Raw genomic sequence first — 27,239 nt, 5'->3', positions numbered from 1 at the left:
AAATACCAAATAACTTAAAAAAACATTGCTTATTTGAACAACTTATATTCTGAACATTTCATTCATTTGTAATGAGTCTGCTTTATTTCATAATACATATGTATAATCACTTTATGCATGCTTTAGTTAAGGTGTATATGTATGTATATATGTGTGTGTATATATGTATATGTACGTGTGTAATGTGTAATTAGCTAGTTACTATTTATACAATTTATATAAATATAAAAAATTAAACGTTTCATAGACTTTGTTACAGATTTGTTAATATGTTATGTTATGGTTTGTTTTGTTTTGTTTTGTTTCGTTCCGATTGATTGCTGACAGCAACATCTCACTGCTGTGTGTAAAAAACTTTTAATACAATAAAGGAAATCAGTTGAAATCTCCCCGCCGATGAGGGAAACTCTCTGCACCACTCATAAGTTTTGTTTGGCTTTCGCGTGGCTGATGAGGCAGATGAGAAGACGCTAATCAATTTGTTGACGCGCCGACGGATCATCGCGATCAATGGGCGGCGGCGAGGTAAGCACTTCAACGTTTTGCGCTGGTCCGGCGGTTAAATAGCCAGCCGTTGGATTGATGCCTGAAGGCGAAGAATATGTTAGTCATGGCTTAATAGATATACTGCTGATCTCTAATGCATTACCCGTTAAGTAGCCACGTATGTTGGTGTCTGTGATGAAGAGATCATGTCGCTGATCCTTGAACTCCGCCCAGACAGGATGCTTGAGCAGGATTTGCGTGACACGATCGCCGTAATTGAGATTGTGGGTCATGCCCTTGAGCGCAGCGACAATTTGTGCCTTGACCGCGGATGCATTGTCCACAAATTCCAAACGACTGTCCAAGAGGCCCAACAGAAAAGGTATGAGACCTACCTCCAGGGACTGACTAATCAGAGAGTCCTAAAAACAGAACAAGTCAATGCTTTAGTCAGATATTCTCTCCCTGGTCAACCATCCACCTACATGCTGATGCTTGAAGAGTCGACTCATCGCCTCGCAGGACTTCTCAATGCAATCCCTATTATGTTCCATGCAACGCTTTAGCGGCGCAATGCATTCCGTTTGCGATATGGCGCTCACGCAGAACTGTGGAAGCAGAAGGGAATTAATTTGGTGGGATTAACCAGTAAGTCCGAGTGGGAACCCACCTCCGATAGCGACAGCTGATGTAATACTGATAGCGTGTTCTTTGGCTGCACGGAGAGCAGATTAAACAGCTTCGGTATGTGTCCCAGCACGGGAATTTCGTCCGCTAGATTAGGCTGCGACCGTAGTAGCTCCACAAGTGCCGTCGTGGACAAGTCCAATACGTCCTGTTCCGTCGAGCTCTTGCTGATTTGTTCCACAACATAATCCAAGAGATCGGACAGAAACTGTTTGGGTTTGCGCAGCGTCCAGGCCGGATTGCTGACGAACAGGCGCAAATAAACGCCGGCAACAACTATTTCGTTCGACATCAGATCCTTCAGCATTTCCGGATCCTTCCACAAGTACCGCGGATTTGTCTTCTGCTGCTGGTAGAATCGCTTGCAGGTCTCTGCCACGGCCTCACAGACACTCGAGCGCGTATCGTCGTTCCAAATCAACTCCGGGTGCTCGTGTATGGACTCGAACAGCTGCACAGAGGTCGCCGCGGACTCGATCATGGCATCGATAAACAGCCCGGGTAAGAATTTGGATATGGTAATCCGCACCTTGGGCCCACTCAGGCGGTCCGCTGTCATTTTGGCTAAGATCTCGGCGCACATTTCGCGTATCTGCGGATTGCGCGAATTGCAGAACATGTCCAGCAAGTAGATGACGGCGCCTTTCGTCTGCGCCTCTTTGATCATCTCCTGGACGTTCATCAGGCCAGAGAGCGTCTCGAGCACTTTCACCTGGCTGGCCCGCAGCTCGGGATCCCTGAGTGCAACCAAATAGTTGCCCAGTATCTCGCAGGCAGCTACTTCCGAGACGCACTCCTTGTTCCGGGAAACCAGAGCAACGACCTCCAAAGCCACAGCCTTTACACTGGAACTCTGCAAGGGTATCAAAAAGCGAGATCAGCTACAGCAATGGCAATGCAAGGGATGCCTCATTTGGCACTTACATCTGCGAATATATTGTTGGCCAGGAAACCAAATATCATATCGAAATTGCCAATGCACTGGATCTCCACCTCGGCATTCGCCTTGATCACGGCAATCAGGGCTCGCAGCACCATCGTGATGTGCAGCTCCAGCTGCGAGTCGTTGGCGTAGTCGTATTGGGCCTGCTGCAGCGACAGCTGCCGCTCCACCTGTGCATCCGTTTCCAGCTTCTTGCGACTCTTCGAGCGATTGTAGGCAGTCAGCACCTCGTCGAAGGTGCTAGCAGTCTTGGCCTCCAGTTGCTGCTGCTGCTGCTGTTGGAGCTGCGGATGATTGGGTGCCAAGGTGGGCGTTAGGATGCCATCGCTGCCCATCCTGGGTCCTGCTGGTGGTGCTGCGGCTGGTGGCGGCAGCTGCTTGAACTGGAGATATTGATAGGCATACTTTAAGTACTCCAGCAGATCCATAATGAACTGCTTGGGCTGGGCAATCGGATACGTGGGCATGTCGTTGTAGATTCTGATGAAGATGCCTCCAATCTGCAGCTCATCCCTGAAATAAATGAAGTATTATGGATATATAGATTATAGTGAAGCCCAGGCCACTCACTTGTGCGCATCGAATTCGAAGCTGGAGACCAGCTCGTAGACCTGAGCAATGTCCTCGTGCGTCTCCTTGGCCGAGGCCAGGCGCTGCTGTTCAAGAAAGTCCTTGAGCTGAGCGCGCGTTGCATTATCCCAGATAAGATAGGGGTTACGGGTGTTGGCCGTCAGCAGCTTGAGCACCTCGCTGTCCCTGGCCGTCGCCAGCTGGTTGGCAATGTAGCGCGTGAGCAGCCGCTCCAGCACCTGGCGAATCAACATATTCTTCGCCTCGCCGGAGACAATGTACTTCTGCTGAATGGAGTTGGGCTGTCGCTGCTGCTGCTGCTGCTGCTGCTCGCTATCTGTGGAGCTGTTTGTGTCGCTGCTGACACTCGAGTCCTGCTTGGTGAGCGCCGGCGACTCCTTCTCCTTCTCCTTGCCCGCCGTAATGGCCAGCTGCTTGCTCTGCAAGGGATTGTGTGCGTTCTGCATGTAGGCCGAGTTGGTGCTGGAGGCCGAGGGCTTTGGCTTGATGGCGGGCACTGCCGGCTTGGCCGCCGGATTGGCCGGCGAGCTGGACTCGCTGCCAGTGATTGGCTTGTTGCGCAACTCCATGGAGTAGCCGGCCAGAGCTATGCAGCCCAGCACAGCCATTTTGGCTAGGTTATTGGCCAACTGCTGCTGATTGCTCTTGTCGCTCACCTCGACCCCGCTCTCGTCCAGCGTGTAGTCGTACTCGAACATGAAGAGCAGCAGCGACCAGAGCACGCCGTTGCGCGCCAGATTGCACTGCAGGTCGTAGTTGTTGGCCGCCAGGCTGGTCACCAGGCTCACCGAGAGCGTGTGCTTGAAGTAGACCACGCGACAGACATCGGACAGCAGCTGGGGCAGCTGTATGATCTTCTGCTTGCACTTCTCAAAGTTGCAGGCGACCTCGAAGCAGCGCGTCACGTTCGATATGACCTGGTAGTGCAGCGAGTCCGGCTTCGAGTCGGCGCCCAGAATAGAGACGCAGCGCGTGTAGGCCTCTAGCAGCGCCTCGATGCCCTCCTCGCGGCGCAGCTCCTCGGCATTGAGGGCCGAGCAGTGCACCGTGTGATAGCAGAGCTCCGAGGCGGCTGTCAAGAGCTGCGCCTCCTTGGAGAACAGCTCGTCGTCGCGGGTCTCCAAGCGTATGGTCTTGATCAGCTGTGGATAGCCGGCGTACTTGTAGGGACGCAGTACTGCAAGCAAACAGGAAATTAGATAAGGCAGAGATTGGGATAGAACAGATGGAACTGACCGTCGGGGTAGCGCTCGAAGAGAATGCTCTGGGTGCGCAGTATGAGCACTATATTGTTGGGGTCCGGGCCTCCCGAGCTCCACACGGAGCGCGAGCACAAGAACTCATAGGCCTGATTGACCTTCTCGAAGATCTCGCGCCCATTGGGATTTTTGTCGGGGTGATACATCTGGGCCAGCTTGTAGTAGCTCTTGCGTATCAGGGACTCATCTGGCTTGGGCACCTTGTTCAGGTCGATGCCCAGATCCTGGTAGGCCTGCTGTATGGTCATCTGTGGCGGCTTCTTCTCCACCTCCTTGCGCCAGGCATCGAGCGTGTGCTTGAGCAGCTGCACTGGATCCGCGATGGGCCAGTTGGGAAACTTCTGAGTGTCGCACAGGTGGCGCAGGTAGTAAATGTGACAGAAGAGCTCGTTCTCCAGCTGCGGATAGCTGATGACGGGTATGGCCAGGTAGGGATAGCGGGCCATCGTATGGCCACGCAGACGCGGCGTAAAGTCGGCTATGTGTGCGGCAATCTTCTCGATGAGCAGCCGGCGCATCTCCGAGCTCCAGATGACCTCGGGCGTGTCGAACTCTCCGAGAAATATCTCAGCGAACTTCTCGGCGCTGTAGTTCTCGAGGAAACAGACCATCGCCTCCGGCAGCAGCTGGCCGAGAATGCTGCGGTGCATGATGCCCGACTGAGAGGTCTAAAAAGGAGAACAGAGTTTAGTCAGAGCCTGCAGTTGCCCCATCCCGACTCACCTCCTCGCTGCGAAAGCCCTGCTTCATGTGTGTCATCTTCAGGAATCGCGTTATGGGCAAGATGTTGCTGCCCGTGTACATGAGCATAAAGTAGAAGACGCCGGTCATGTACACCTTCGGCATCTCCGGGTTGTCCTCCATGATCTGGCAGAGCAGCGTGGCCACGCGCTCCAGCAGGCCTGGGTCATGGGTCAGGCACACCTGCACCACGTGCGGCAGGCAGATGAACTCCGACAGTTTCCTCGACAGCTTGGGTCCAGGTATGAGCACAGCGACCCCATTCTGCGTGCGGCTGGGAAAGAAGCTGGTGCACTTGATCAGTATGTCGAGTATCTTGGAGGCGAGCTCCGTCTCGTCGTAGAGCGGCGTGCCCTTGGCTATGAGGCACCATTTGAGCTGGGGTATCTGCTGCAGCGAGCGCCAGCCATCCATGCCAATGGCCCAGCAGCGGGTCTTCGGCGTGATCAGGCCCTTGTGCCAGAGCTCTTTGAGCTCCGAGTAGGTGATCGGGCCTTGACGCTCCGCCTTCTGGCCATCCTTTTCGATGTTGTAGTACCAATCCTTCTCCTCGTAGGCCGACATATTCGGGCCCGCCTCGATCACATTCGTTTTGGTATTCAGCTGTGCGCGCCCCTTGTGCAGGTGAGCCAACGTGATCAAATCCACCAGGCACTGCACATGATCGACCAGAGCGCGGCAATTGGACTTCTCCAGCACCAGGCAGGATATCAGATTGATCAGCGCATCGCGCATGGACGGGGAAAGGCACTGAACGAAATGGAGAAAGGGGATCAATTACAGCTTCAGCTAGCAGATATTCGACTGCTGTCCTACCCGATCGCTGAGCTGCAGGATGTAGGACATGTCGCTGAACTTGCCAATCTCCTTGTGATAGCGTCTGTAGACCTTGGCCAGCGCCTGCAGCGAAAAGACGGTCATCTGATCATCGTTGACGCGCTGCCGGCAGAGCACGCGCCGATACAGAGCATTGAACAGCTCGACGCTGCAGATGGAAACAGAGGTTAGCCAATAGGGTTAATACAAATAGCTGATGAACCTACGGATCCTTGACCAAGTTCTGTGGCCAGTCGTCCTTCTCCAGTATGAGTCTTATGTAGTAGTCGCCTATTTTTATCTCCTCTGCCAGGCACTGGTAGCCCACCTCGAACTCTTGATAGTTCCAGGCCACGATCATGTTGCCAGCCAGGTCGCGATCGTTCAGGAATTGTCTCAGCTCGTTCTCCAGGCACATGCGCAGCTCCTCGCGGGTCTGTATTGAACGTATCAAGTGAATAACTGAACAGGTTCATATATATCTAAATATCTCCCACCTTGTGATTCCATATCAAGTTAGGCAAGCTGTGATCTTTGGCAAAGTTGTAGAAGAAGTAGGGCAGGTTAACGATCGCGTCCGAGGTCTTCTTCTTCTGTCGGCGATTCCGCAGCACGACGGGACGGTTTTTGAGCGCCTGGGCAGCGCCATCCTGCTGCTCGATGAGGTTCATGCCCCAGTGCTTGATGCCCTGCAAATGCTTCTCTATCGCATTCTTGCGAGTTTTCTTGGAATGTTGAATTGCAAATTTGAGATTGTCGCGAAAGTTGAGTTTGTCCTCCTCCACGTCCGCCTCCGGCACGCTCTCCTCTGACTCCAGAAAGGTCAGCAAACCAGCGGGCTGTAATTGAGCTCAAATTAAATAAAGCATATGAGAGATATATCGTTTTCGTATGACTCACAAAGATGCGTTTGAACAGTTCCATTGCCTCGTCGCTGTCCGTTAGCCAGAGGCCAATCAGATGCCTCGATAGCTGACGATGCGTTATCAGAGTGGGATCATTCGAGGGCGTGTAGAGCGCAACCAACAGATGACGACACAGCGCCGCCTCGTCCAGAGCCAGCGCCTGCATCTGCTGCGCCACATGCAGCTCGCCCTCCTCGATGATGGCGCGCAGCACCAAGCCGGCCCCCTTGACAATGGCCAGCGATGGATGCTGAAAGAGCTTGTACAACGATCTGCCGCGCTCCGCCACCAGCTCGAGCAGTATATCGAACTGCTTGCCGTCCGTCGTCTCGCTGTAAGGCACGCACAGAGCGAAGGTCATGAAGTCGAGCATCGCGGACAAAACCAATGCGCCGCTGCCGTGGCTCTGTAATTGAAAAGAATGCGACTTTATGCCTTGCTCAGATTGAGAGACGACAATGGAAATCCATTGTTCCACCTTCTGTGTCTCTTACCACATGCATGGTCCACATATTGAGCAGCGTCTCGAGAAATGACTTCGATGACAGAATGGAAGATTTGTTCAGCTGCTCCTGCTTCAGGTCGTGATCCGTATTCACCGAGTGCATCAGCGAGTTGATCATATCGATCGCCGAGTAGGTGACAGCCAGGTCCTTGCGCCGCAGTGCAGCCACAATCTTAGTGCCAATTATCTCTCGGAAGCTACAAGACGCAGATTATATATATGATTAGACCATCTATGGTAGATAAGCAAAGGCCATACCCTGGCAAATTGGTGAAGGCCGCGTAGCCCACTTTGCTGGCCAGCAGGCGCGTCAGCGCATGGAATATTGCCTCCAGCTCCGTGTTGCTCAGCTGAGCTGTCGGACTGTCCAGCTCCTTCTGAGCCAAGGCCTGCAGAGCGCTCAGTATTAGCTTCTCCTTGTTCTCCGCAAATAAGCTCTGTCGGGAGATATACAGAATCAGTATAAATATCACAAATCAAATTGAAGTTTAGCTCACATCCTGGGTAACACTGTAGTTGAGTCCACTGTGCGGCACGTTGGCGTTGAAGCGTTCAAGAATTTCGTAACGTTTGCTCGGATTCTGGAAATTGTTGATAACCAACCGCAGGAGATTCGCTTCCGTCTCCTCGTCCACAGAGCTATTGAGTGGCACGTAGCGCTTGCCCCTCGGCGTGTTGCCAATGCGTATGTGCACATCCTGGTTGCCACTGGACCGCACGGCGTCCAGCACAGTGGCCAGCAGAGAGTCACGGTCGTTGGTGCTGTAGCTGCGCACGATGCCATTTTTATACTCGATGCAGAAGCGCTGCAGATTGTCCTTATCGCGCACCAGGGCAAAGACGTCAGCGAGGGGTCGCAGCGTACAGACGCTGTAGGTCTGCGGATCGCGCTCCAGGAGCGTGACCTCTGTGAGGCAGAGAATGCGCTTGACTGGATCCGGATGCCGGGGCGTTATCTTCTGCACTGTGAACTCTGTCATCGAGGTCTGGAACTGATCACCGCTGCAAGAGATGGAGAGCATCATTCAACGATCTTTGATCAGTCTCACTCTCTCTCTCTCTCTCTCTCTCTCTCCTATCAGTCCATCACACTCACCTGTACTTGCCGAAGCGCTCTCTCTCGAATTGCTCCCGTGTTATTTGACTTTTGAGTATTTTGGTTTCGATTCCAAGAAACTGAGACGAGCGTTGCACGATATTCTGCACGATCTCATGGTGATTGAGCGCCTTGAACATATGCAGGCGGCTAAAGCCGCCGTAGGCCATCACGATGCCATTTTCATAGTCCGAGATGCCTGCTTAAAAGGTGCGCGTAAACGAGAAACCATAAAGATGAGTGTAAAACAAAAAAAAGAAAAAAAACAAGCAAACAAAGCGAACACGTATTAAAATGTGAAAACCGGACACAAACATTGAACACATTAGATAGGATAAAGATGAGGAGGAGGGGGATGCTGCAGAAGAGGGCAAAGCCAAAGGCAAGGCGGAAGTCAAGCTTAAGACAAAGCTAAATGTGAAGGCAGATTCGAAGAAGAAACCAAAGACAAAACAAAAGCAAGGGGAAAGGGAAAGCCAAATACTGCACAGCCCGAGGAGCAGCAGGAGTGGAAGCAGGACAAGATGAGAAACGCAAAAGCATTTGCCATTTTCGTTTCAAGCCTTGCTATAGGTACCTATTATTCCTTCAATATCCTTGTACATATAGCTAGTGAGCACATCGTTCGTTGTGGGATCCAATTGATCCAATGAGCAGGGCGTGACCTCCAGCACCGTGGGCAAACTAATGCCCGACCAATGATATTTATAAGCATTGAAGCGCTGCAAGAGGAACATTTCACTTTAGCAAATATAAAAAATATTATATAAAATGTGACTCGGCTTACGAGAGCATTTTTGGGCTTGTCAGCGAATTCCCTGTAATATTTCAATATGGAGCTGAGAATATCATTGCGATACTCCGATGAAAGTTTGATCGTATCCAATTTCTTATCCTTCTTTATTGTTAATACAAACTCATTTGGAATCTGCAATGCGAATTATTATTATATATACAATATATAAATAATATGTGCTTTATATTTATACTCACATTTGAGGTCTTGGTGGGCGCGGCGGCTACGATATCCGAGTAGGTCCAGCGATTGGTTAAGTCAAATCTATCTGGATTGTAGGTAGAAATGCCACTGGTGCCAATGGATAGAATCCTCTTATATTTGCCCTTCCACGAATGCTTCGTCACAATGAAGCATTCCAGATCCAAATGCTCACGTGGCGGCAGCATCTTCCGAGCAATCCAAGAACTTCAAGAATTTCAATTATTTTACTCAAACTAGATAACAAAACTGCAAGAGAGTACGAGACAGAACCAGAGAGAGTGAGATAAGCTAATGTGCATACATTACTAGGTGTATGCTAATTCCGATTGGCGGCAAAGCTGATTCATTGCTGGAATTGTCCAACTCAAGAAATTGGCTGCTGATTAATCAACGAGCCATTGAGTAAACCTTTATCAACAACCACGGCCCCCACGAATGAGAGCAACAAAGACCGAAAAGGGGAGTAAACGCGACGACGACGTCGACGTCGGCGGCTACGACTCCCAATCAGAATCAGCGGCGTTGCTAATTAGCTTAAGTGCTGTTGCTGCTGGCGGCGATGTTGCGCAGTAGCATTGTCTAGCTCACCTTAAACATTTAGTACATTTCAATTGTTAGCACTTGAGTTTTACAAATTATTGTTTATTATTTTATTTCTATGAATATTCAGATTTTTAGTTATTTGCAATTTTTGCATTTGCATTTTTTTACAACAGCAGCGAATGCAATGTGACCAGCGTTGTAAATCATCAAAATCACTACTAAAATATACCAGGGCTGCGGCGATAGCTGAAATATGAGCTAACCATGCCACAAAATAAAGGGACACAAAATTAATAATTATTTTATTATATGTCAACATTCTAAATTTCATTAGTATATCATGTAAGGATCAGTTTAGGTTTATCAACTTTAGGAATATCATTTATGCGTATAGATTCCTCAACGAAGTTAATACAATTTACGATAACATATCGATAGTTTAAAAATAAGTGCGCGCAAAAAATTAAATTCAAATTAATTTTCTTTGCTTTTGCGCACTAATTAAACATACATAGGTGTAATTAATATTGTTTGCATTTTCGCAGCTTGTAAATAAATGCGCATTTAGCCAGCCGCCTAGGTCATAGGTATTAAGTTAATTTCTCTAACAATAAAACTCGTATATCATTTGGCTTAACTAACATTAAAATTTTTTATTTGATTGCGTGCAGATAAATAAATGTATTTTTTTTTTTTTCATTCTGCTGTAATCTGTGTTGAATAAAACGTACATTTATCTAAATGCAAATAAAGATGGCAGAGTTTGTGTATGTTCATGTATGTATGTGTGTGTGTGTTCCTATTTACTATATAAATTCAAGATAAAAAACTCTCACATTAACAAAACAAAAGCAAAAAACAAACAAAAGTAAAAAAACAATTGGACGACGATTCGTATTTTACACAAATGTAGAAATGATGCTGCATTATCTCAAAACTGAGCTCTAGCTTATATAATATATAAATGTGTGTGTCTGTCTGTGAGTGTGTGTGTGTGATATAGTCATATAGATAATTTTATGGACACGCACTGCTTCAACTTAGATTTTATAACCATGATGATGGATGAACATGATACGAAGCTAAATCTTAGACACACTTTACAAAAGAACCTAAGCATAGTTATTCTTATCATGTTTCTATAAATGTGTATGTGTATGTGTGTGTGTGTATGCTTAAAGCCCAATTTGATTGCTGGAATGCATCTGGATGAACGCAACAGCCGGTCAGCAGGAGCACTTGTTCTTGGTCTCTGCGCTCGCATCAGCCGCACTCAAATTGAATTTCTCCGCATCATTCGCATCGGCAGTTATCAGTTTGTCATTGATGAGTATCTGTGAATGATGGATAAAATGAATATAATTGATTGACTGATTGATAGATCACTTACTTTGTTCACCAAGGCACGCGCTGCCTCGTCGATGTTGATGTTCTCCTTGGCCGAGGTCTCGAACCAGCCAGCGAAACCATTTTCTCTCACATACTCATCCATGCGCTCCGGCTGCGTCACAATGCCCTGCTTCTCCTGATCACACTGTAAATGATCAAATATAAGAGATCATATAGCAAAAAATCGGAAATCTCCATCAATCGATCACACTGTACCTTATTGGCGAGCAATATGCAGGGTATGGGACTGCCATCGGGTAGTTGAACCTTCGAGTCGAGATCCTCCTTCCACTTGCTGACGCAGTCGAAGGTTCCGCTGCGCGTCACGTCGAACACAATGAAAGCGCCCACCGCCTCCTTGTAGTAGACCCGCGTCATATTGCCGAATCTCTCCTGCCCGGCGATATCCCAGAGCTGCAGGCGCACTATCGTATTGGCATCCCAGTGCAGCACCTTCAATGCGAAATCCACACCGATTGTCGCTCGATAGTTTTGGCTGAAGAACTGATGGACGTAGCGCTTGATGAACGATGTTTTGCCTGTGCCCAGCTCACCGATCACTAGGATCTTGTAGAGATGTTCGCGCTTCTCGCCACTGGGCGACATTATGGTCTGCAATAGAGAGAGAATGAGACGGGCAGAGGTTAAAAGAGAGCGAGAATAAAGGGCATACTCGACTGCAGAGGAAAATGGAATGGATCCTATACGAATCAGTGCTTCGTTTTAGTTATTCCCCATTGCACAACTAGAAATCGAAAACCCTTCCGGAGCACTTAAATAGTTAGCAACGAATATACTCGTCTGCATAAGATTGTAGTGATTCATTCTGGGAGACCCATTGGGGCACATTCAAGGAAATCCTAGCGCTTCATCACAGTCATAAATAAATTGTAACAAGTGCCAAACCAAAGACGTTCTCTTTACACTTAATGAACGAACACTTAAAGAGGCAAGGGGTGGAGGAAGGGGAGGTAGAGCTGTTGTTGGCTGTTCGGTTCGAGGGGTCGTACGATGTCCGACGTCCGACTATGGGGGGGGCAAACACTTTTGCGGCTTCGTTTGCTTGTTTTTTCGAGCAGCGGCTGCGATTGAGTCCAATGCACAGCTTACCGGTTCCATTTCCTGGTCCATAGTCAAATCGCCAAAGGCCGGCATGGGCTTGGCGTCTTTGTCCAGCTGGGGGCCGTCGTCCTCCTCCTGCTCGTCGCCCGTGTCCTGATCCTCGCCGTACTCGCTGGCCACCGACTGATAGCGCACCGTCTCGCGCCTGCCCTCGATGCTGTCGTGATCCGATAGAGCCAACTGCTGCTTGAAGCTCAGGCGCCGCAGGCTGGAATCGCTGGGCTCCTCGCTGGAGCTGGGCTGCTGATTGGCTGCGGCGGCTAGGGCTAGCTCGTAGGCGTCCGGGCCGCGGACAGCGCTGCCAACGGCAAAGCGCACGACAGGCGCAGCTGCTGTCTGGGCTGATTCGGCTAGAGAGACGGCGTCCGACGACTCCGCCAGGCTGACCAGGACGAGGGTGGACGAGGTGGGCGGCGAGGGTGGCCTCAATTCGGGCGTGGAACTGGCAGGAGCCGGCGCTGGCTGCAACTCCGAACCGGGCGGCGTCACTAGCGCCTCTTTCTCCAGAGCTGCCGTATTGCTGCCTTTATTCAAACGATGTCCACGCTGCTGCTGCTGCTGCAGTTGTTGCTGTTGCGTCAATGCACGCTTCTCACGGCTGGGCAGGCTTACGGCTCTGCTGGCACTGCTCGACTTGTGCTGCTCCCCAGCGCTGTTGGCTGACTGACTGCTCGATGCGCGACTCGGCTTTGCCGGCGCTCGTTCGCGCGGCGGCGTATCTCGCCTGCTCTCAGTGATAACGATTTTCTCCTCAATCTGCGGCGCTGCTCTCAGCTGTTGCTTCGGCTGCTTCGGCTGCTTCGACTGCTTCTTCTGCTTGCTCTGCTCTTTGGACACCACCTTGGCCACAATTAGCTTAGCTGTCTCTTTTGTCGCTGTCGCTGTTGCTGTTGGCTTTACCGTTGCTGTTGCGGCTGTCGCTTCTTCAGTTGCCGTCTGCGTCGGTATCGGTGTCAGGTAATCCGTCTCGCCTCTGCCTTTGACTTCGACAGTCTCAACTTTCTTGCCGCTTATGGTTATCTTCAGTGTGCTGCTGCTGCCGCTGCCCAGGCCCGTGCCCAGTGCCCGCTCCCGTTCCCTGCCGCTGCCGCTGCTCTTGAGGCTCAGCTCATCGCTCGTCGCCAGGCTGTGCGGTCGCTCTTTCGTCTTGGGCTTCAGACTACCCAGCAGCAGGCGACGCGTTAGGCTCTTCTTCTTTTGGCTGCTCTTCAGCTCGCTGTCCAGACTGATCTCGCCCAGGCTGGTCAGATCCTCGGCCTCGCCGCTGCTGATGGCCGTCAGCTGCTCCGCGCTGCTGGGCTTAGGCTTTTCCTTCTCCTGCTTTTTGGTCTTGAGACTGCGAAAGGCGGCGGAGAAGCGCGAACGTGCCTTGGCCCTTGGCGACTCTAGCTCCAGATCCTGCTCAGCTGTTGCTCCTCCTCCTACTCCTGCTTCTGCTCCTCCTTCTGCCGCTGCTGCGTTTCTTTTCACTTTCTCTTTCGCTTTACTCTTGCCTGTCTGCGCCTGCTCTGCTTTTGCCTGTTTGTCGGCCTTTTGCATATTACTTCAGCACTGTTGCTTCTGGGTATCACATGGGCTCGCTCGATTACTGGCAGTTATCCTGCACACACGCACACACATACATACACACATACGCACACACACACGCACTGTTCACACTCTTCGCCAGTCGCAGCGACCGCAACGAACATTTGCAAATGGTGCACTGAAAATCGCATTGCTAATGTCTCAGTTTTTATAAAATTTGTGTAACGCCTCAGAGATCGAGAGGCCCCAGCCCTCCGGCCCGTCCCCTGCCCAGGTTGGACCCCGTGCGCTTGTTGTGGTGAGGTTTTGCATTACATCCACATCAGGCAGTTAACCAACACGCTTACCAACACTGCCCAGCCGAGCTGCGATCGCTGAATGTGCCCACAAAATGCGGCGACACTCGCTTATCAAGCATGGGCCTTTGTTCTAATGAATGAATCCGTCTCTATTTTTTGATATACTTGACTCCAGCATGTCAGGGCCAGCGGCTGTGTATGCCAAATGGGGCGTGGCGAGGGCTAACAAGCAGCTAACTGTCAACTGACCAGAGCCGGGGCGCGCGAATAACTAGTTTAGCTAGTTCTTCGCCGCTTGACCCTAAGCACTTCGCGGGCTTCCTTTTCAAGCTGAGGATTTGCCAGCGAGAGACGCGACTCAAAGAGAATCTCAACCAGTGGGTGGCACATACATACATACATATGTATGTATGTATGTATACGAACATAGACAGTCGCTATATAGAATTACGTTTATTGCAAAACGTGGTAAGCCACAATAAAGACATATTGCATATATACAATTACACTCGACCTAGCTACCCCCTCGGCCCGCTCTCTGGCCCCCTCTATCTCTGGGTTGAAGACTATGCGGAAGATAAAGCCGATGATTTGTGCGCTGTGATGTCATGTCAAATCTCACGTAACGATTTGCTCGATTTGAAATAGCATTTGGTCTATATAAATAGCTCTAGCTTGGCATATCACTAGCCGCTCCATAAGCCCCTGACGGCACTTGTCAACCAAGCACACAATCTGCGGTTCTGCTGACTATATTCTATGTATTATATATTCAATATGCTGTTCAATTGTAGTTACAAGTTTTCCCCCATTGAGTGCAAACTGCACGAAAAGCCAAGAAAAACATTTCCATAATCAATGCAGACAAATGCGAGGTATGAAAAGTCTCCTCTGTCTATGCATAATTTAAGTGAAGGATTTGGTAGTAGGGCAACACAATTAGAATACATTTGGCATCTGGACGATGCAGATATGACAGAGAGGGAAACCAGAGAGGGTGAGGGAGGGAAAAGCAAAAATTAGAATATATAGAATAGAATGGAACATAGAATAGAGAATATAGATAGAAGACAAAACACAGAGAATAGAAAAGAAATGGGAAAAAGCTGAGAAAGAAATAGAAACATAAAGATCCGAAAAAGAGAGATGTGAGAGAGAGAGATGAAGGCAGTAGGAGACAGAGTCAAAGCCAGCTAGAGAGATGGAAAAGAGTTAATATTTTCTATTCAGTTCCTTAAAGCACTTTGATTTTTCCTCTGCATTTCCATAGCACTTTAAGCTCCAATCATGGTATTTTCATATGTAACCCTTGTAAGCCTAGTTGTTCAACTAGTTCCGTTTGTTCTGCTTGCTCCTCACGCTCGTTTCAATGATTTAGACCAAGCACCTGGTGCTTTACCTCTTACCTTTAAGGTATACAGAGAAAGGCCGTTGGAGCCGTTTGCATAAGCAAATTCACTTTCACCTGAAGCGAGAAATTCTTTTGTGGCACACAGAAATGTTTGCACGCCATCGACAAAGGGATGAACGGGCGGGCGGGACGAGGGGAGTTTGAAGTGTTTAGCAAAGGAAGCCAGGATATGTGAGCATTTGAAGCATTTCACTTAAACGCTGCAATTACAAACGACCCCAATCTAAACAAAAAAAAAAAAAAAACAGATGAAACTGGAGCTCAAGTCAATGAAACATGGCAGAAAGAGAGAGATGGAGAGAGAGAGAATGAGAGATAGTTGCAGAGTTGTGGCGTGTTTAGTTAAATCAGGATATAATGGAACCAGTTGGTCCTTTGGCAAGCAGTCTGAACAGATCCATATGGGAACTACAGTAGAACTTCGCTAATGAGCTCACACATTTCATACAAAAGGCGAAACCAAATATTTATTGAAATTGTATAAATTTTATATGAAAAACCAGATATTTTTTTAAATTAAAAAATTAATAAAATATAAATTTAGTTCTTTTAAAATTATTTAACTAAAATATACAGGTTCGTCTTAACATTGTTCCACTGTACTTCGGTTTTGCATGCTGCACGGCATTAGCTGCCCTGTAGACGTCATATTTATGTGGGCGTGGCTCAGACAAATGCTTCAACTGAATTTGTGCGAGCACGCCCCTCAATTTGCCCCAAAACGGAAATGGAATCGGAATTTTCATGAATGGGGCTTTTCATGTTGCCACGAAAGTATGCAACACTTTGGCAGAAGGTGGCAAAAATATGCAATGCTTATGCGAGACTTTTCTCGTGGGAAATTCCGCTTTTCATTGCAGCAAATTCGTGTTAATTATTTAATTAAAATGAAGCTAGAATTGAGTATTAAATATGAAATATATTTTATATACATATACATACATACATACATACATACATACATTATGATGCATCGGAATATTAGAGATGGAAGGAAAAATTAGGAAAATTAGCGGGAAATAAAAATGGCAAAATCTAATTATATTTCATGATGGAAAAGTACCTAACTATCATATGGAATATATATGGATATTAAAATATGTCTGTGTCTGTATTTGGACTTAATATGCTTCTAATTATATCTATTTCTGTATTTATCTCTTCGTCTATATAGGAAAATCTCCATCAGTAATTGCTCTCTTTCGCTGTTTCTCCCTAAATATATGCCTGTATATAAATTTGATCTTCATCTGAATCTGTATCTATGTATGTATGTATCTATATATACATACATACATACGTTGCTGTTGTCTGTTCATCAACTATTGTAGCTGTCTCTGCAGCTGTATTTGTTTTTATGAATGTATCTCAATGTTGCAACTGCCACAGCTATCTATAGCTGCGAGAGACTTTTAAAAACTCGACCTTGCTCTGTCTTTGGTATGTGCTCACATAATAGATAATAAATCATAGAGATATAAATACAATATATTATAGGCACATGAATATCTCTGTCTGTAACTTGCGTGTGGCAGATGAAAAATAAAATGTGAAACTAAAAAATGTTGTTTAGTTGCACCAGCAACAGCAGCACACAACAACAACAACAAGACAGTCACAAAGTGCATTGGCTTCAGGCCTGCAGCTTGCAACGATGCGCAAAAGCTGATTATGCAAATTAATAAGTATATATAGTAATGGAATATGGAATATATACAAAGAGAGACAGAGAGAGGGAGAGCGCGAGAGATGTTTTATTCTAAGCGATTACTCAATGAACATTTTTGTACACGCGGCGCATATTTGATACTCTGCGCGGGCATCGATATTGATATTGATATCTTATCTCTGCAAATGTCGAGTCACCCGAAAGAAACACAAAAAGGTGAGCACTGATTAGATTGAGGAGAAGCCAAAGCCTAAATGCAGCCATGATTCACATGAAAAAATGCCAACAATTATTAATGCTTGTCTTTAATTAAGACGTGGGCTCTTTAATGTAGTTCCCATTCCATTCCATTACATTCCCCTACCCCACTGACCTTAAAATCGTGACGTGAAACGCTGCGAAATATGTTCCAAGTTGAGTCCAATAAGACAATGCATATATCTAACTAGCAATCGTTTAAGTATCGCCCAGACACACCCACACACACGCACACTCGATTTGCTGGGCAGCCAACCTCGACCGGCTTGCCTATATACATACATATATTGTATATGTATATAGTATATCGCATATCGAGAGTGAAATTCCATTGCCCATAACACGTGCCACGGCTCGCAGCAGCGGCATTTGTGGCAGACAGCCCCGCCCAGCTCGCCTCCCTCCTCCTTTGACCACTTCGCCTTTATCGTCGTGTTTATTTGGTCAACAATTTAGATTTCATTTCCTCTTAACTCTGTGGAAATTACTGTGACATAAGATTCGAATTGTTTTTTTTTTTTTTCTTTATTCCCTTTTTTCTTGGCAGTTTTTTGTTTATAGGCTGAACAAAACTTGACATGATCTTGAAAATGGAATATTGAAGAAGCTATATATAGAGATGACGACGAGTAAATACCCTTGCCGACAGGCAAAATATTTTAAGACAATTTTATGCAAGAACAAATAGACTTCACAGTAATTTAATACTTCCAGCCGGATTCCATTTAGCATTCAAATTTGAGTTTTTCATTCTAATTGGAATCAAATGCTTGCAAAATAATTATCTTGTTACTCACCATCACAGTTGATTCTATTTACATTTCCAATCAGACATTAAAGTGAATTTCATTATAAATATATTATTGGAATTTTTAACATATAAATATGTACATATATTTCATATTAGCTAAGTCTGAAATGCTCTATAATAAAATTCGAATACCCAGCCAAGCTCATATGCTCTTTCTCTCCCTCACTCTCTCTCTCTCTCGCGCGCGCGATTCTAATTGGAAAGTCAAGCGCAGTCAAATAACAAGTAAACACTTCCAGTTCTCCGCTTTCGTTGCATTCCTCATCGCCACAGTTCCAATTCCAATTACAATTCGAGCTCGAATTCGAATTAGCATTTTCAGCTCTTTTTTCGCCGAGCTGAGCGTGATTTAAGCTTATTGATTGTGTTATACACGAGAGCTTTGAATATATTAACAACAAAAACAACAACTGCTGTTACAGCAATGGCTATTGTTGTTGTTGCCTGGTGGGCTAGGGAGGCGAGTACGATAAATACATGTGCAAATACATATGTAGCTGACATGACTTTTATTGCAAAACTTGGACAGTGCGAGCGGAATTTATAAACTTTTTTCGGGTTTTATGCAACATAAAAATATAACGAGGGTCGGCATATTCACCAATATATACCAGTTGCTCTGCCTGCATACTTTAGTCAACTTCTTAAAGTGCCCTCGCTCACTGAGATTGCATGTACTCTACTCACCCCATTGTACAGATAACCGTTATTCCGATTGATATCCATGTTGTTGATGCGTGCCGCCGGCATATCCGCTGTGCTAAGCGCCTCAACGGCGTTGAGATCGATTTGTGGTTTAGGCGACGCGTACGCTGGCGTCGCGCTGCGCAGCGAAAAGTTCAAGTTGCTCAGCTGCTGCTTCGATTCCAATTGGAGTGCTGGCTGGTGGCGTGCTAATAACGGCGATTCCTTGGCACTAAGTATGCCCAAAGAGACGACGCTTTGCGGCTGATGCTTGTATTCAACCGGCGACTGGTCCTTCTTAGAGCTGTAGCAGTCGTAAGCGAGATGGCAACGTACGCAGGCACAGCTACTGTTGCTAGTGTTAGTGTTGGTGGTGTTGTTATTGTTGTTGTTGTTGCTATTATTGTTGCTGCTGCTCAGATAACTGAACGACTTGGATTTGGAGTTGGATCCGACAGAGCCGAGCTCCGGCTGAGAGTCGCAGAGGTTGCGGCGTCCGGCTGAGGATGAGACAACGCTGCAGCGAATAACGCTAGTTGCCATGCAGTGGCAATGGGGTTTATGTGGGGGTGAGTTGCGTGTTATTGCTCTTTAGACTTTGACAAATAACTCTATTTGTTGCTGTTCTTGCTTTATCACTTCACTTGTCTGCTCCGCCAGTCAAGGTCATTCGCACGCTCTTTATCTACTCACACACTACACATTAACATACACTTGCAAATGCATACACACATGCGTGCTGTCTCTATTTGTTCTGTTTTGTTTGTACCGTTTATTTCGCCTTGTCAACTCTAACGGCTCAGCAACATGTGGTTGTCGAAAAAAGTTCCACTGCTCCGCTCCTCACTCTTGTCTCTCTTCCTCTTCCTTTGACACTCTTGCTCTCTTCGCTTTTGTTCCAACGGTAATAAATGCGGCTGCACTTGAACTTTCGGCGCGCACTTATCAAAATTACAATTTATTTTTAACAATGCAAAAATTTTGTTGGTCAGGTTATCTCTCTTTCAGACACTATGGGGTTTATTGAACTCGCTGGCTGCAATTGCTGCACTTTTTGACTATCGCCAAATGTCAAGTTAAGTAAACAAATTGCAAACTGGTTTTTCGAGCCAAGAAATGGAGCACTCAATTAAGCATTAAAACATTTAACATTCACACGGCCAGTTGCATAAGCCTTTATTTTCATTTTAATTATTGTCTTATCGATGATGTTGTTGTTGTTGTTATTATTATTCCTCCTTGGCGTTAATTTAATATCACGAAAATTAAATTCACACACGTACGAAAAAAGAGAGACTCAAAAAAGACGCTCGCTGTACTTCAGACAAGCTCACAGAAATAAGCGCAGCACATCCGCACGCTGTCACATTCAGCTATCAACTGAACGAAATGCGGTGAGAGCTTCAGCTGAGCGAAACGGTTCATTGAATAGCTGAAACGGTTAAGCAAGAAACGGGTTTGCTTTAGCGCGCCAATTTGACACATTCAAACCGAGTGCTGACAATTATGGACTATGTTAATGGAATGGATGACAACTCTTAAATTAAATTCTCAGGCATGTAATCAACATGAAAATGTATTAAAAAAAAAAACTAAATAGGTTGCGATATTACTGATATATATATATTTATTGATTGACTATTGGAACAAATATTAGTTGTCCTAAAATACAAGCAGTAATTGAACGAATGGTTGAAACGGTTAACGTTAGCTTCGTTCATCTACAGCGCGCCAATTTGAAATTCGAATTGAACGTTTGTCAATTACATTTAAAATAAGTCAGACATATTGTACATAAAAAACATATATATATATGTGGTGTTATTACAAATTATATTTCTTAAAATTAATACACAGCTATGTTTTAAAGAGAGGCTCTCCACTGGTACTTTGACTTAGAAAATATATATAAAGCTTCTTCGATTTCCTATATATAATGCTTTTGCGTAGGAATATCGTTTACACACAGACTCTACTCAATAACAATTAAGGTATATCAATCTATAAATAATATTAACAAATTAACAACTAATTGTGACCATCGATCAACGTATCGAAAGATTTCGTACTAAATTAAAACAAAGGTATAAAAAAGGCACAGCTTAAGCAGGTTCTTTTTTGATATTGTCAATCTCCTGGAGGCGTTTGCTTCGAGCCAGCATGAAATGCGAGACGTTCTCATAAACCAAGAACGTGATCATGCAGGCGGGCACAACCCTTATCAGACTCGCCTTCAAACCCTTGTAGAAGCCCACCACACCCTCGAACCTGCAATGAGAATCAAGCAATAAGAATATAAGTAACTTGTCATCACGCATCTTAACTACTTACAATGCAATGCAATTCATTTCAGTTTAGCAAAGAGATTCTGCACAATCAAAAAGAACTTCATATAGACATACACATAAGTAAAGATATATATATTCGTATACTACTTACTTACTGGGGCTGAAGGCGAAATAAAAAAAACAACTCGTGTTGAGAGCTTGTGGAAACATATTTTCTTTTATGTAGTTTCTTAGCATTTTAATTTTTTAAGATATTGTGATTTCTATATATCTTTTGCTAGTGTTCTTTTCATGAAAGTTTCTTTTGTGTTTCTTTTGTTCGGTTCACATTTTAAATGTAAGGCTAAATTTATTTAGTTTGTTTTTTTTTTTTTCGATAAAAAAAGTGTAAAATTATGAAGAATCTTTTTGCCAAAACGAAAATTAGTTACGCCTAACTAGAACAATGTATGTAAATAAATAATTTAACTAAACTATAAACTAAAATTTGTGCAAATCCTTTGAAATTACATTTCACATATTTTCTTTTCATTTAGCACAAGTTTACTTATCGAATTATATAGTATATGACAAAAATCATATAGTATCAATTCTAGCTATGGAATTAACTTAATCTCAAATTATATATACTAACTATAATTAGTTACATGTGTAAAACAAAATCATGAAACAATAATACAAAATAATGTTGCGCTTTGTCATGCAGCTAAACTTCCGCGTAGATTCGTGTACATATTCATATATATTTATAGATATATATGTATGGGTATATCTTATATGTAGCTATAATCTAGTTGAACTAGTTGAATACTCTAATACGCCTAGCTGGTCAGCTTCTCCCATATCAGCATAACCATGCAAATGTTGGGCGTTACGTGGACCAAGTACGGCACGAGTCCCTTATAGAAACCGCGCATGCGTTCGTACCTCCAAGTCTGTTTGATGCAGTCCCAGGTGCCGTTATAACGATGGTGATGATCTTGTAGACGGGCACGAACCACCTGATATGGATATGTGGCTGCTGCTGCAATCAGCTTCGACATCGCCGCAAATGCCAAATATTCACTCGTTGCCTATTAGAGGGAGACGGCGAGAGAAAGAGAGAGGGATGTAGAATTGAGTTGAAAATAAAATGAAATTGAACAGCTGCCAAATAGGCATATATAGCTATACTATATATACATATATATACACATGTTATCGCACGCGCTATATACGACATCTATAGCTATATATCTAGATGGCAACAGCTGGATCATGTGATGCTACACACCAATTTCGTGTCGATGGGCAGCTTGCGGTATTCATTATATGCGTTCTTCATCTCCTCGTAGGTCATGAACTGAATGGCACCATGCGAGACGCCAAGCATGCCGGGCACAAAGCCCCGGTAGAGTCCGCGTATTCCCTCCGTCCTGTAGATCTCTGCGAGAGCGTGAACCATGCCTCGGTATTCAGCGCTGCCCGCCGCATCGTATTGCAGACAAAGACGCGTCTTCACCACCCAAATGGGATTTGTAAGCAACAAAGTGAGGGCGCCCGACTCGGCGGCTGCCAGCATGTGCATTGTGGGGCCTAGCGACATCGTCGTATTGCCACCCTGAATAAACGTCTTGATGGTGTTGTAGCTATAGGGTAGAGGGTAGAGGGTAGAAGAGAACTGTTAATCAAATGCCAATCTACTATCGCTTTGTAGTTACTTACAACATGAAGTACAGACCCCACGAGGAGCCGGAGCCCCAGACATTGGGTGTAACGCCCTTGTAGAGTCCACGGAAGCCCTCCTGGCGAAAGATGGTGGTAAATGCGCTGCCCAATCCACGATATTGGGGCACTGCCGCTGTGCGCCCGTCATTGACTGTAATTGAAAACACAAGCGAGCATCGTAAATGATAAAATTTATATGTTTACGCACTGTTTACTTTAAAGTCTAGACATTAACCTTCAAATCACTAGACCGCCTCTAGACGCGTGCACAGGTGACTAATAGAGTAATCAAGTTTAGGTACTTCTTGTTTATCAAATGAAAAATGAGTTGCAAAACTTTTGCAATGTTTGATTAAGTTTGATTAGCAAAGAATTAAACTGTCAACGAATGAAAGTTTTAGCCGTGTATTCTTCAGCAAACAGCAACAAGCTTTGTGTATGGATACTCCCTAGGTCAATCAACTAGGCAAGAAATGTTGAGGTTGAGTGATTCATAGAGCAGTGCTCAATCAGTCAATCAACTAGGTAGAAATTTCTTCACAGCTGTTCAGTCTTTTGGCAATGCTTTTTGGCCGACTGTACAACCAACTGAAGCTATTCTTGTTGTTGATTTTTGGGCATTGCCTAATGGCCGGCTGCAACAACAACAACAACAACAATAGCAGTCAATAACAACCTCAACAACAACTTGTTGTTTTCGCGGCCAACAGAGATAGCGCTAATTGTTTGCAACGGATGTGATAACGAGTCCAATTGGAAAAATGGAGAATGTGGTTGCCATATAGGCTGGCTGTTGCTATAGCATGACTTTCGATGAGTCTATAATTATTTAAATATACATATATATACTTACATATAGGACACAGAAAAATAAAAAACAAAAACAAAACTTTATAACAATCTGCTAATAAGAAGCGCTGACGTCTCGATCTGCCCTGACAACAGCGACGTTTTGGGGGCTCGTCTCTTGTCGAAAGATTCTATTAATAGATGGCGCTGTTTTCGCTAGTTTGACTTGCGATTGACTTTGGCGGGGAACAGACACAAAATATGCTGATTTGAAAGTCATAGGAAAGGGAAATTAAAATTGAATATGATATTAACAATTGCCTTACGACTGACTGTTGCACATGCACAAACTGATAAAACACATATAAAACAGCTGATGTTTCAACTCTGATCGAGCACACGAATTTCACTTGTTTTGCAGCGCTGACAGAACTGCGCACTTGGTAACAACATTTAGAGTTGACTTAACCAGTTGCTTCTGCTGATACACACACACACACACGCACGAGCACACACTCATATATGAGTGTAGATATATGCCGTTAACAAAACGTACAGTCAACATGTTGGTCACGTGATGACGCTGAACGGCAGCCATAAACAAGCGAATACGCAAGAGACAGAAGTGCAAAGGTCGACTATGTGCTACCCTGTAAGCAGCAACATATGCTGTGCCAGATATTTTAGCGTGCGAAATTAACATATATGCACATAGATAAATAATAAATTAATGTTTATTTATAGAAATGTAATCTGTCGCAGTTGTCTGCCTCTCATCCTATCTAGCATTCGTCAGAGCTTTGTGGCACCATAGTATACCCATCAGCTGTTGCTCCAGCAAACGGTATAATGTAGATAAACAAGTTTACGCCATTTGCTGACGTTTGGCTTCGTTTTTCCCCCGCTAGGTGCGTCATACAATCGCATGTATGTATGTATGTGCGTGAATGTTGCAAATTCTACTCCATAGATGGCCTCAGCATATGTTTTCATAAGGATCTGATTCTTCATTTACTTTTCTTGCTATTTTGTTGCGCGCTTAAAGATTTTTCGCATAAACAACTAAATTTGTTGCTACTGTTAACGTATTTAAATAACACTTGCAAAAATGTATTTACCAATCTGATTGGTAATAGTAAACAGGTTAAGTGAAAAGTTTAGCGACTGGCAAAACAGAGTTAATAAATGTTAAAACAATAAAAAATACAATAACAACAACAGAAACCTGTTTCCGTTGTTATTGTTATGCCTTATTATTGAACAAAATCGAGCAAAATACGGAAATAACAATGTACTCTATACGAGGACAACTATGAAAAGTTTTTATTGTGTGTACTAAAATAATCGATGAATGCTGACTCACGACGTTCAAAGTTCACCAAACTAAACTTTGCTAAGCACAAATACACTTTTCGGTCAAGGTAGTCTTCACTGTAACAATTATCGTGCCCAATAAGTGCCAAAAAAAATTCTGCAAGGGGGCGTGTGCTTCTAGCTTGTTCTAGTACGTGCGTAGATTGCGCCTAACATTCCCGCTGATAATCGACTAAATGTAGCATAATCGGTCAGCGAAAAAAAAGAAGAAGAAAACTGAGGACTTTGTTTTCGCAAATGTCAAGACGTCAATAAATTACTGCCAAATGGGAACGCAATCAACAGGCAAATGTTTATTTATATATTTACATATTTATAGGTTTTTCTAAGCTCCACGTGCAGCCGCTAGTTTATTTGCTTGTGTTACAACATTTCCAGACTAATTTAACGCTCGTGGAAATTTTTAACTGCAACTACAAACAACAGTTGATAAGGCGGAAATAAAGAGAGAGAGAGAGCACAAGCAATGCAATCGCTTGCAGTGCTGAACTAGTTAACTAGGAAAAAAGCTAAATTAGGCGTAAATAGAATAGGCTAGATAATAATGACATTACAACAGACAGCTAACAAATATAATGCAGGTTTATCAGACAAACTAAAATTAAATTTACATTACAGTGGAAACTTTTATACCTACGTTTATATAAATCTGCCGGCATGCGCAACAAAAAAATCTGTATTTGCAGCTAGACAGCTTGAACGAAAAGCAAAACAAACAAACTGCGCAACACTGAACCAATTCAAAGCATTTTAAGAGACAGACGCAAATCTACAGTTACAGTTTACGGTCACGTGCTAGACGCGCGTATCTCGCGTAGACGGAATGATCGATTCGTTGAATCACTCCCAGGGTACTCACCAGCAAAGCGTATTTTAATGAGATCCAGTGGGTGCAGGATGAGCGTGGATGCAACGCCGCCCGAGACGCCGGCAACCAGATGCTCGTATTTGACGTGGGCAAACACATTGAATTTGCCAGGGCTGCTGGGCGCTGTATTTGCGTTCATTTTCGATTGCGCGATTTGACTTTGTTGTACTGTTATTATTATTATTTTAGGCAATTAGCTTGCTCTTTTACTCGTTATATATATTTGTATGTATCTATATAGGTATGTGTACGTGTCTACGTATTTTATTTACAATCTTTGGCCTATAGCTGCGTCTTTGATCTACGGTGAATCAGAGAAACTCGTTACACATGGCCGCAATTCGCAGTGAATTCGTCTTGTTGCTAAGCGCCGATATATTTTGTCTGCTGCTGGTGCTGTTGCTGCTGCTGCTAATGTTGTTGTTGCTGTTGCTGTTGCTTCGTATACTTAAACATTTCTGCCTTTGTTTTGTTGCCGAGCACATATTTTCCCTCTCTCTTTGACTAATTGAATGCTGGGTTGTTCAGTTCAAGTATTTTCGCTTCTCAATACAGTTACTCTGCAGCTCTTAGCACATAAATTGTGTATATGGCTGATGAAATATTCAGACGAAAACTGGGAAGTTTGACGGACGCCTTTTCGTCTGCTTCGTTTTCATTTAATGCTTAGTAAATATTCATTTGCAAATGCTGAACATTTGCTTATGTAACGCCGTTTGCATTTCTCTTGCTTGCCACAATTAGACTGCTTAGTATATTATTTCACTGTTGCAAAATACACGTGAAGGCGATTAAATAATGACAGGTTATTCTTTTTTACTATTAGAATGCGCGTGCACAAAATTTTTTATCTGTGGCTTTGACTCTCACGGCGCACCTCTTTGCTATGTGTTTAACCGAACGACGACGAAAACACGAATGAATCGTTCAGCAGCCGATGTTGGGCTTTTGTAGTGTTTAACGAAATGTATCGATATATCGATAAATGAACTTTCTGAACCTCAGCAGTTGAGTAGATGTGCGCGTTTACGCTGAATGGCATTTACGAGGGTGCCTCAAACAGTAGTGGGTATTGAAGCATGCTGAAAATTTTAAAATGATTTGAATAATGATTTTTGAATATGCACGAAATAATTTTAAAACAATTAGACAGTTGCTCGTTTTTTAACTCATTGAGGTAAATCTACTTAGTGAGACACAAATGTTATAATTAAAATTTATTACTTTGTGTTTCTGCTGGCAACGGTTGCTTCGGTTCATAATTGTGTCGTGTACGAGTATATTATCGATATTTTAGTACAATATATTGTTGCACCAGTCCTAAACAGTGGCCGTATTGTTGAACTGTCATTAATTCAAAAACTTCAAAATCTCATCTTTGTTTTTATTTATTTTGTATCAAACTTTTAATTATTTATACAGCGATTTGTTTATAGTCAGCACTTTAACATTATTTTATTTTTATTTTTAT

The 27,239-nt window shown here is 44.6% G+C and overlaps 3 protein-coding genes across 6 annotated transcripts; all 3 read right to left on the bottom strand.

Moving 5' to 3' along the window:
• Positions 1-29: 29 nt before the first annotated feature.
• Positions 30-9,805, bottom strand: Rme-8 (receptor mediated endocytosis 8). Of its 2 annotated transcripts, none has more exons than XM_018105189.3 (20): positions 9,618-9,805; positions 9,023-9,275; positions 8,817-8,957; positions 8,607-8,751; positions 8,030-8,231; positions 7,431-7,935; positions 7,192-7,370; positions 6,923-7,130; positions 6,424-6,834; positions 6,021-6,362; positions 5,751-5,959; positions 5,524-5,692; positions 4,690-5,457; positions 3,944-4,634; positions 2,687-3,884; positions 2,098-2,629; positions 1,157-2,026; positions 972-1,094; positions 650-908; positions 30-586 (listed from the first exon to the last, which is right to left on the bottom strand). In XM_018105189.3, the coding sequence occupies exons 2-20, from the start codon at positions 9,212-9,214 to the stop codon at positions 471-473; spliced, it is 7,260 nt and encodes a 2,419-aa protein (XP_017960678.1). In that variant the 5' UTR covers positions 9,215-9,275; positions 9,618-9,805; the 3' UTR covers positions 30-470. The 2 variants fall into 2 exon arrangements, with proteins under 2 accessions (XP_017960678.1, XP_030238979.1); XM_030383119.2 differs by having other exon boundaries at positions 8,030-8,228.
• A 394-nt stretch (positions 9,806-10,199) lies between these two features.
• On the bottom strand, positions 10,200-20,127 carry Rab32 (RAS oncogene family member Rab32). 3 transcript variants are annotated; one of them, XM_018105194.3, is made up of 4 exons: positions 18,746-20,127; positions 11,178-11,573; positions 10,963-11,106; positions 10,200-10,906 (listed from the first exon to the last, which is right to left on the bottom strand). In XM_018105194.3, exons 1-4 carry the CDS (start codon positions 19,283-19,285, stop codon positions 10,799-10,801), a joined length of 1,188 nt encoding a protein of 395 aa, XP_017960683.1. In that variant the 5' UTR covers positions 19,286-20,127; the 3' UTR covers positions 10,200-10,798. The 3 variants fall into 3 exon arrangements, with proteins under 3 accessions (XP_017960683.1, XP_089118432.1, XP_017960682.1); XM_089262306.1 differs by lacking the exon at positions 18,746-20,127 and adding an exon at positions 13,958-14,164; XM_018105193.3 differs by lacking the exon at positions 18,746-20,127 and adding an exon at positions 12,072-13,808.
• Positions 20,128-20,556: 429 nt separating this feature from the next.
• Positions 20,557-26,791, bottom strand: LOC108654119 (solute carrier family 25 member 32). Its single transcript, XM_018105201.3, has 5 exons — positions 25,760-26,791; positions 22,735-22,888; positions 22,304-22,658; positions 21,958-22,103; positions 20,557-21,010 (listed from the first exon to the last, which is right to left on the bottom strand). The coding sequence occupies exons 1-5, from the start codon at positions 25,905-25,907 to the stop codon at positions 20,845-20,847; spliced, it is 969 nt and encodes a 322-aa protein (XP_017960690.1). The 5' UTR covers positions 25,908-26,791; the 3' UTR covers positions 20,557-20,844.
• Positions 26,792-27,239: the final 448 nt, after the last annotated feature.

Source organism: Drosophila navojoa, chromosome 5, assembly GCF_054131105.1.
Source record: "Drosophila navojoa isolate 15081-1374.11 chromosome 5, UAZ_NAV_1.0, whole genome shotgun sequence".
NCBI classification, from domain to species: Eukaryota; Metazoa; Arthropoda; class Insecta; order Diptera; family Drosophilidae; genus Drosophila; species Drosophila navojoa.
This window is presented reverse-complemented; position numbering and strand designations above follow the sequence as displayed.

Coding starts and splice junctions, on each gene's coding strand:
- Rme-8 (XM_018105189.3), bottom strand. CDS start 9,214: ATGCTGCCGCCACGTGAGCATTTGGATCTGGAATGCTTCATTGTGACG. Junction 8,752..8,816: donor ACAAGCCCAAAAATGCTCTC/GTAAGCCGAGTC, acceptor TTCCTCTTGCAG/CGCTTCAATGCTTATAAATA. Junction 1,095..1,156: donor ATCAGCTGTCGCTATCGGAG/GTGGGTTCCCAC, acceptor CTGCTTCCACAG/TTCTGCGTGAGCGCCATATC.
- Rab32 (XM_018105193.3), bottom strand. CDS start 13,622: ATGCAAAAGGCCGACAAACAGGCAAAAGCAGAGCAGGCGCAGACAGGC. Junction 11,574..12,071: donor TGGACCAGGAAATGGAACCG/GTAAGCTGTGCA, acceptor TCTCTATTGCAG/ACCATAATGTCGCCCAGTGG. Junction 11,107..11,177: donor GCATATTGCTCGCCAATAAG/GTACAGTGTGAT, acceptor GATCATTTACAG/TGTGATCAGGAGAAGCAGGG.
- LOC108654119 (XM_018105201.3), bottom strand. CDS start 25,907: ATGAACGCAAATACAGCGCCCAGCAGCCCTGGCAAATTCAATGTGTTT. Junction 22,889..25,759: donor CATTAAAATACGCTTTGCTG/GTGAGTACCCTG, acceptor TTTCAATTACAG/TCAATGACGGGCGCACAGCG. Junction 22,104..22,303: donor TGCCCATCGACACGAAATTG/GTGTGTAGCATC, acceptor TCCCTCTAATAG/GCAACGAGTGAATATTTGGC.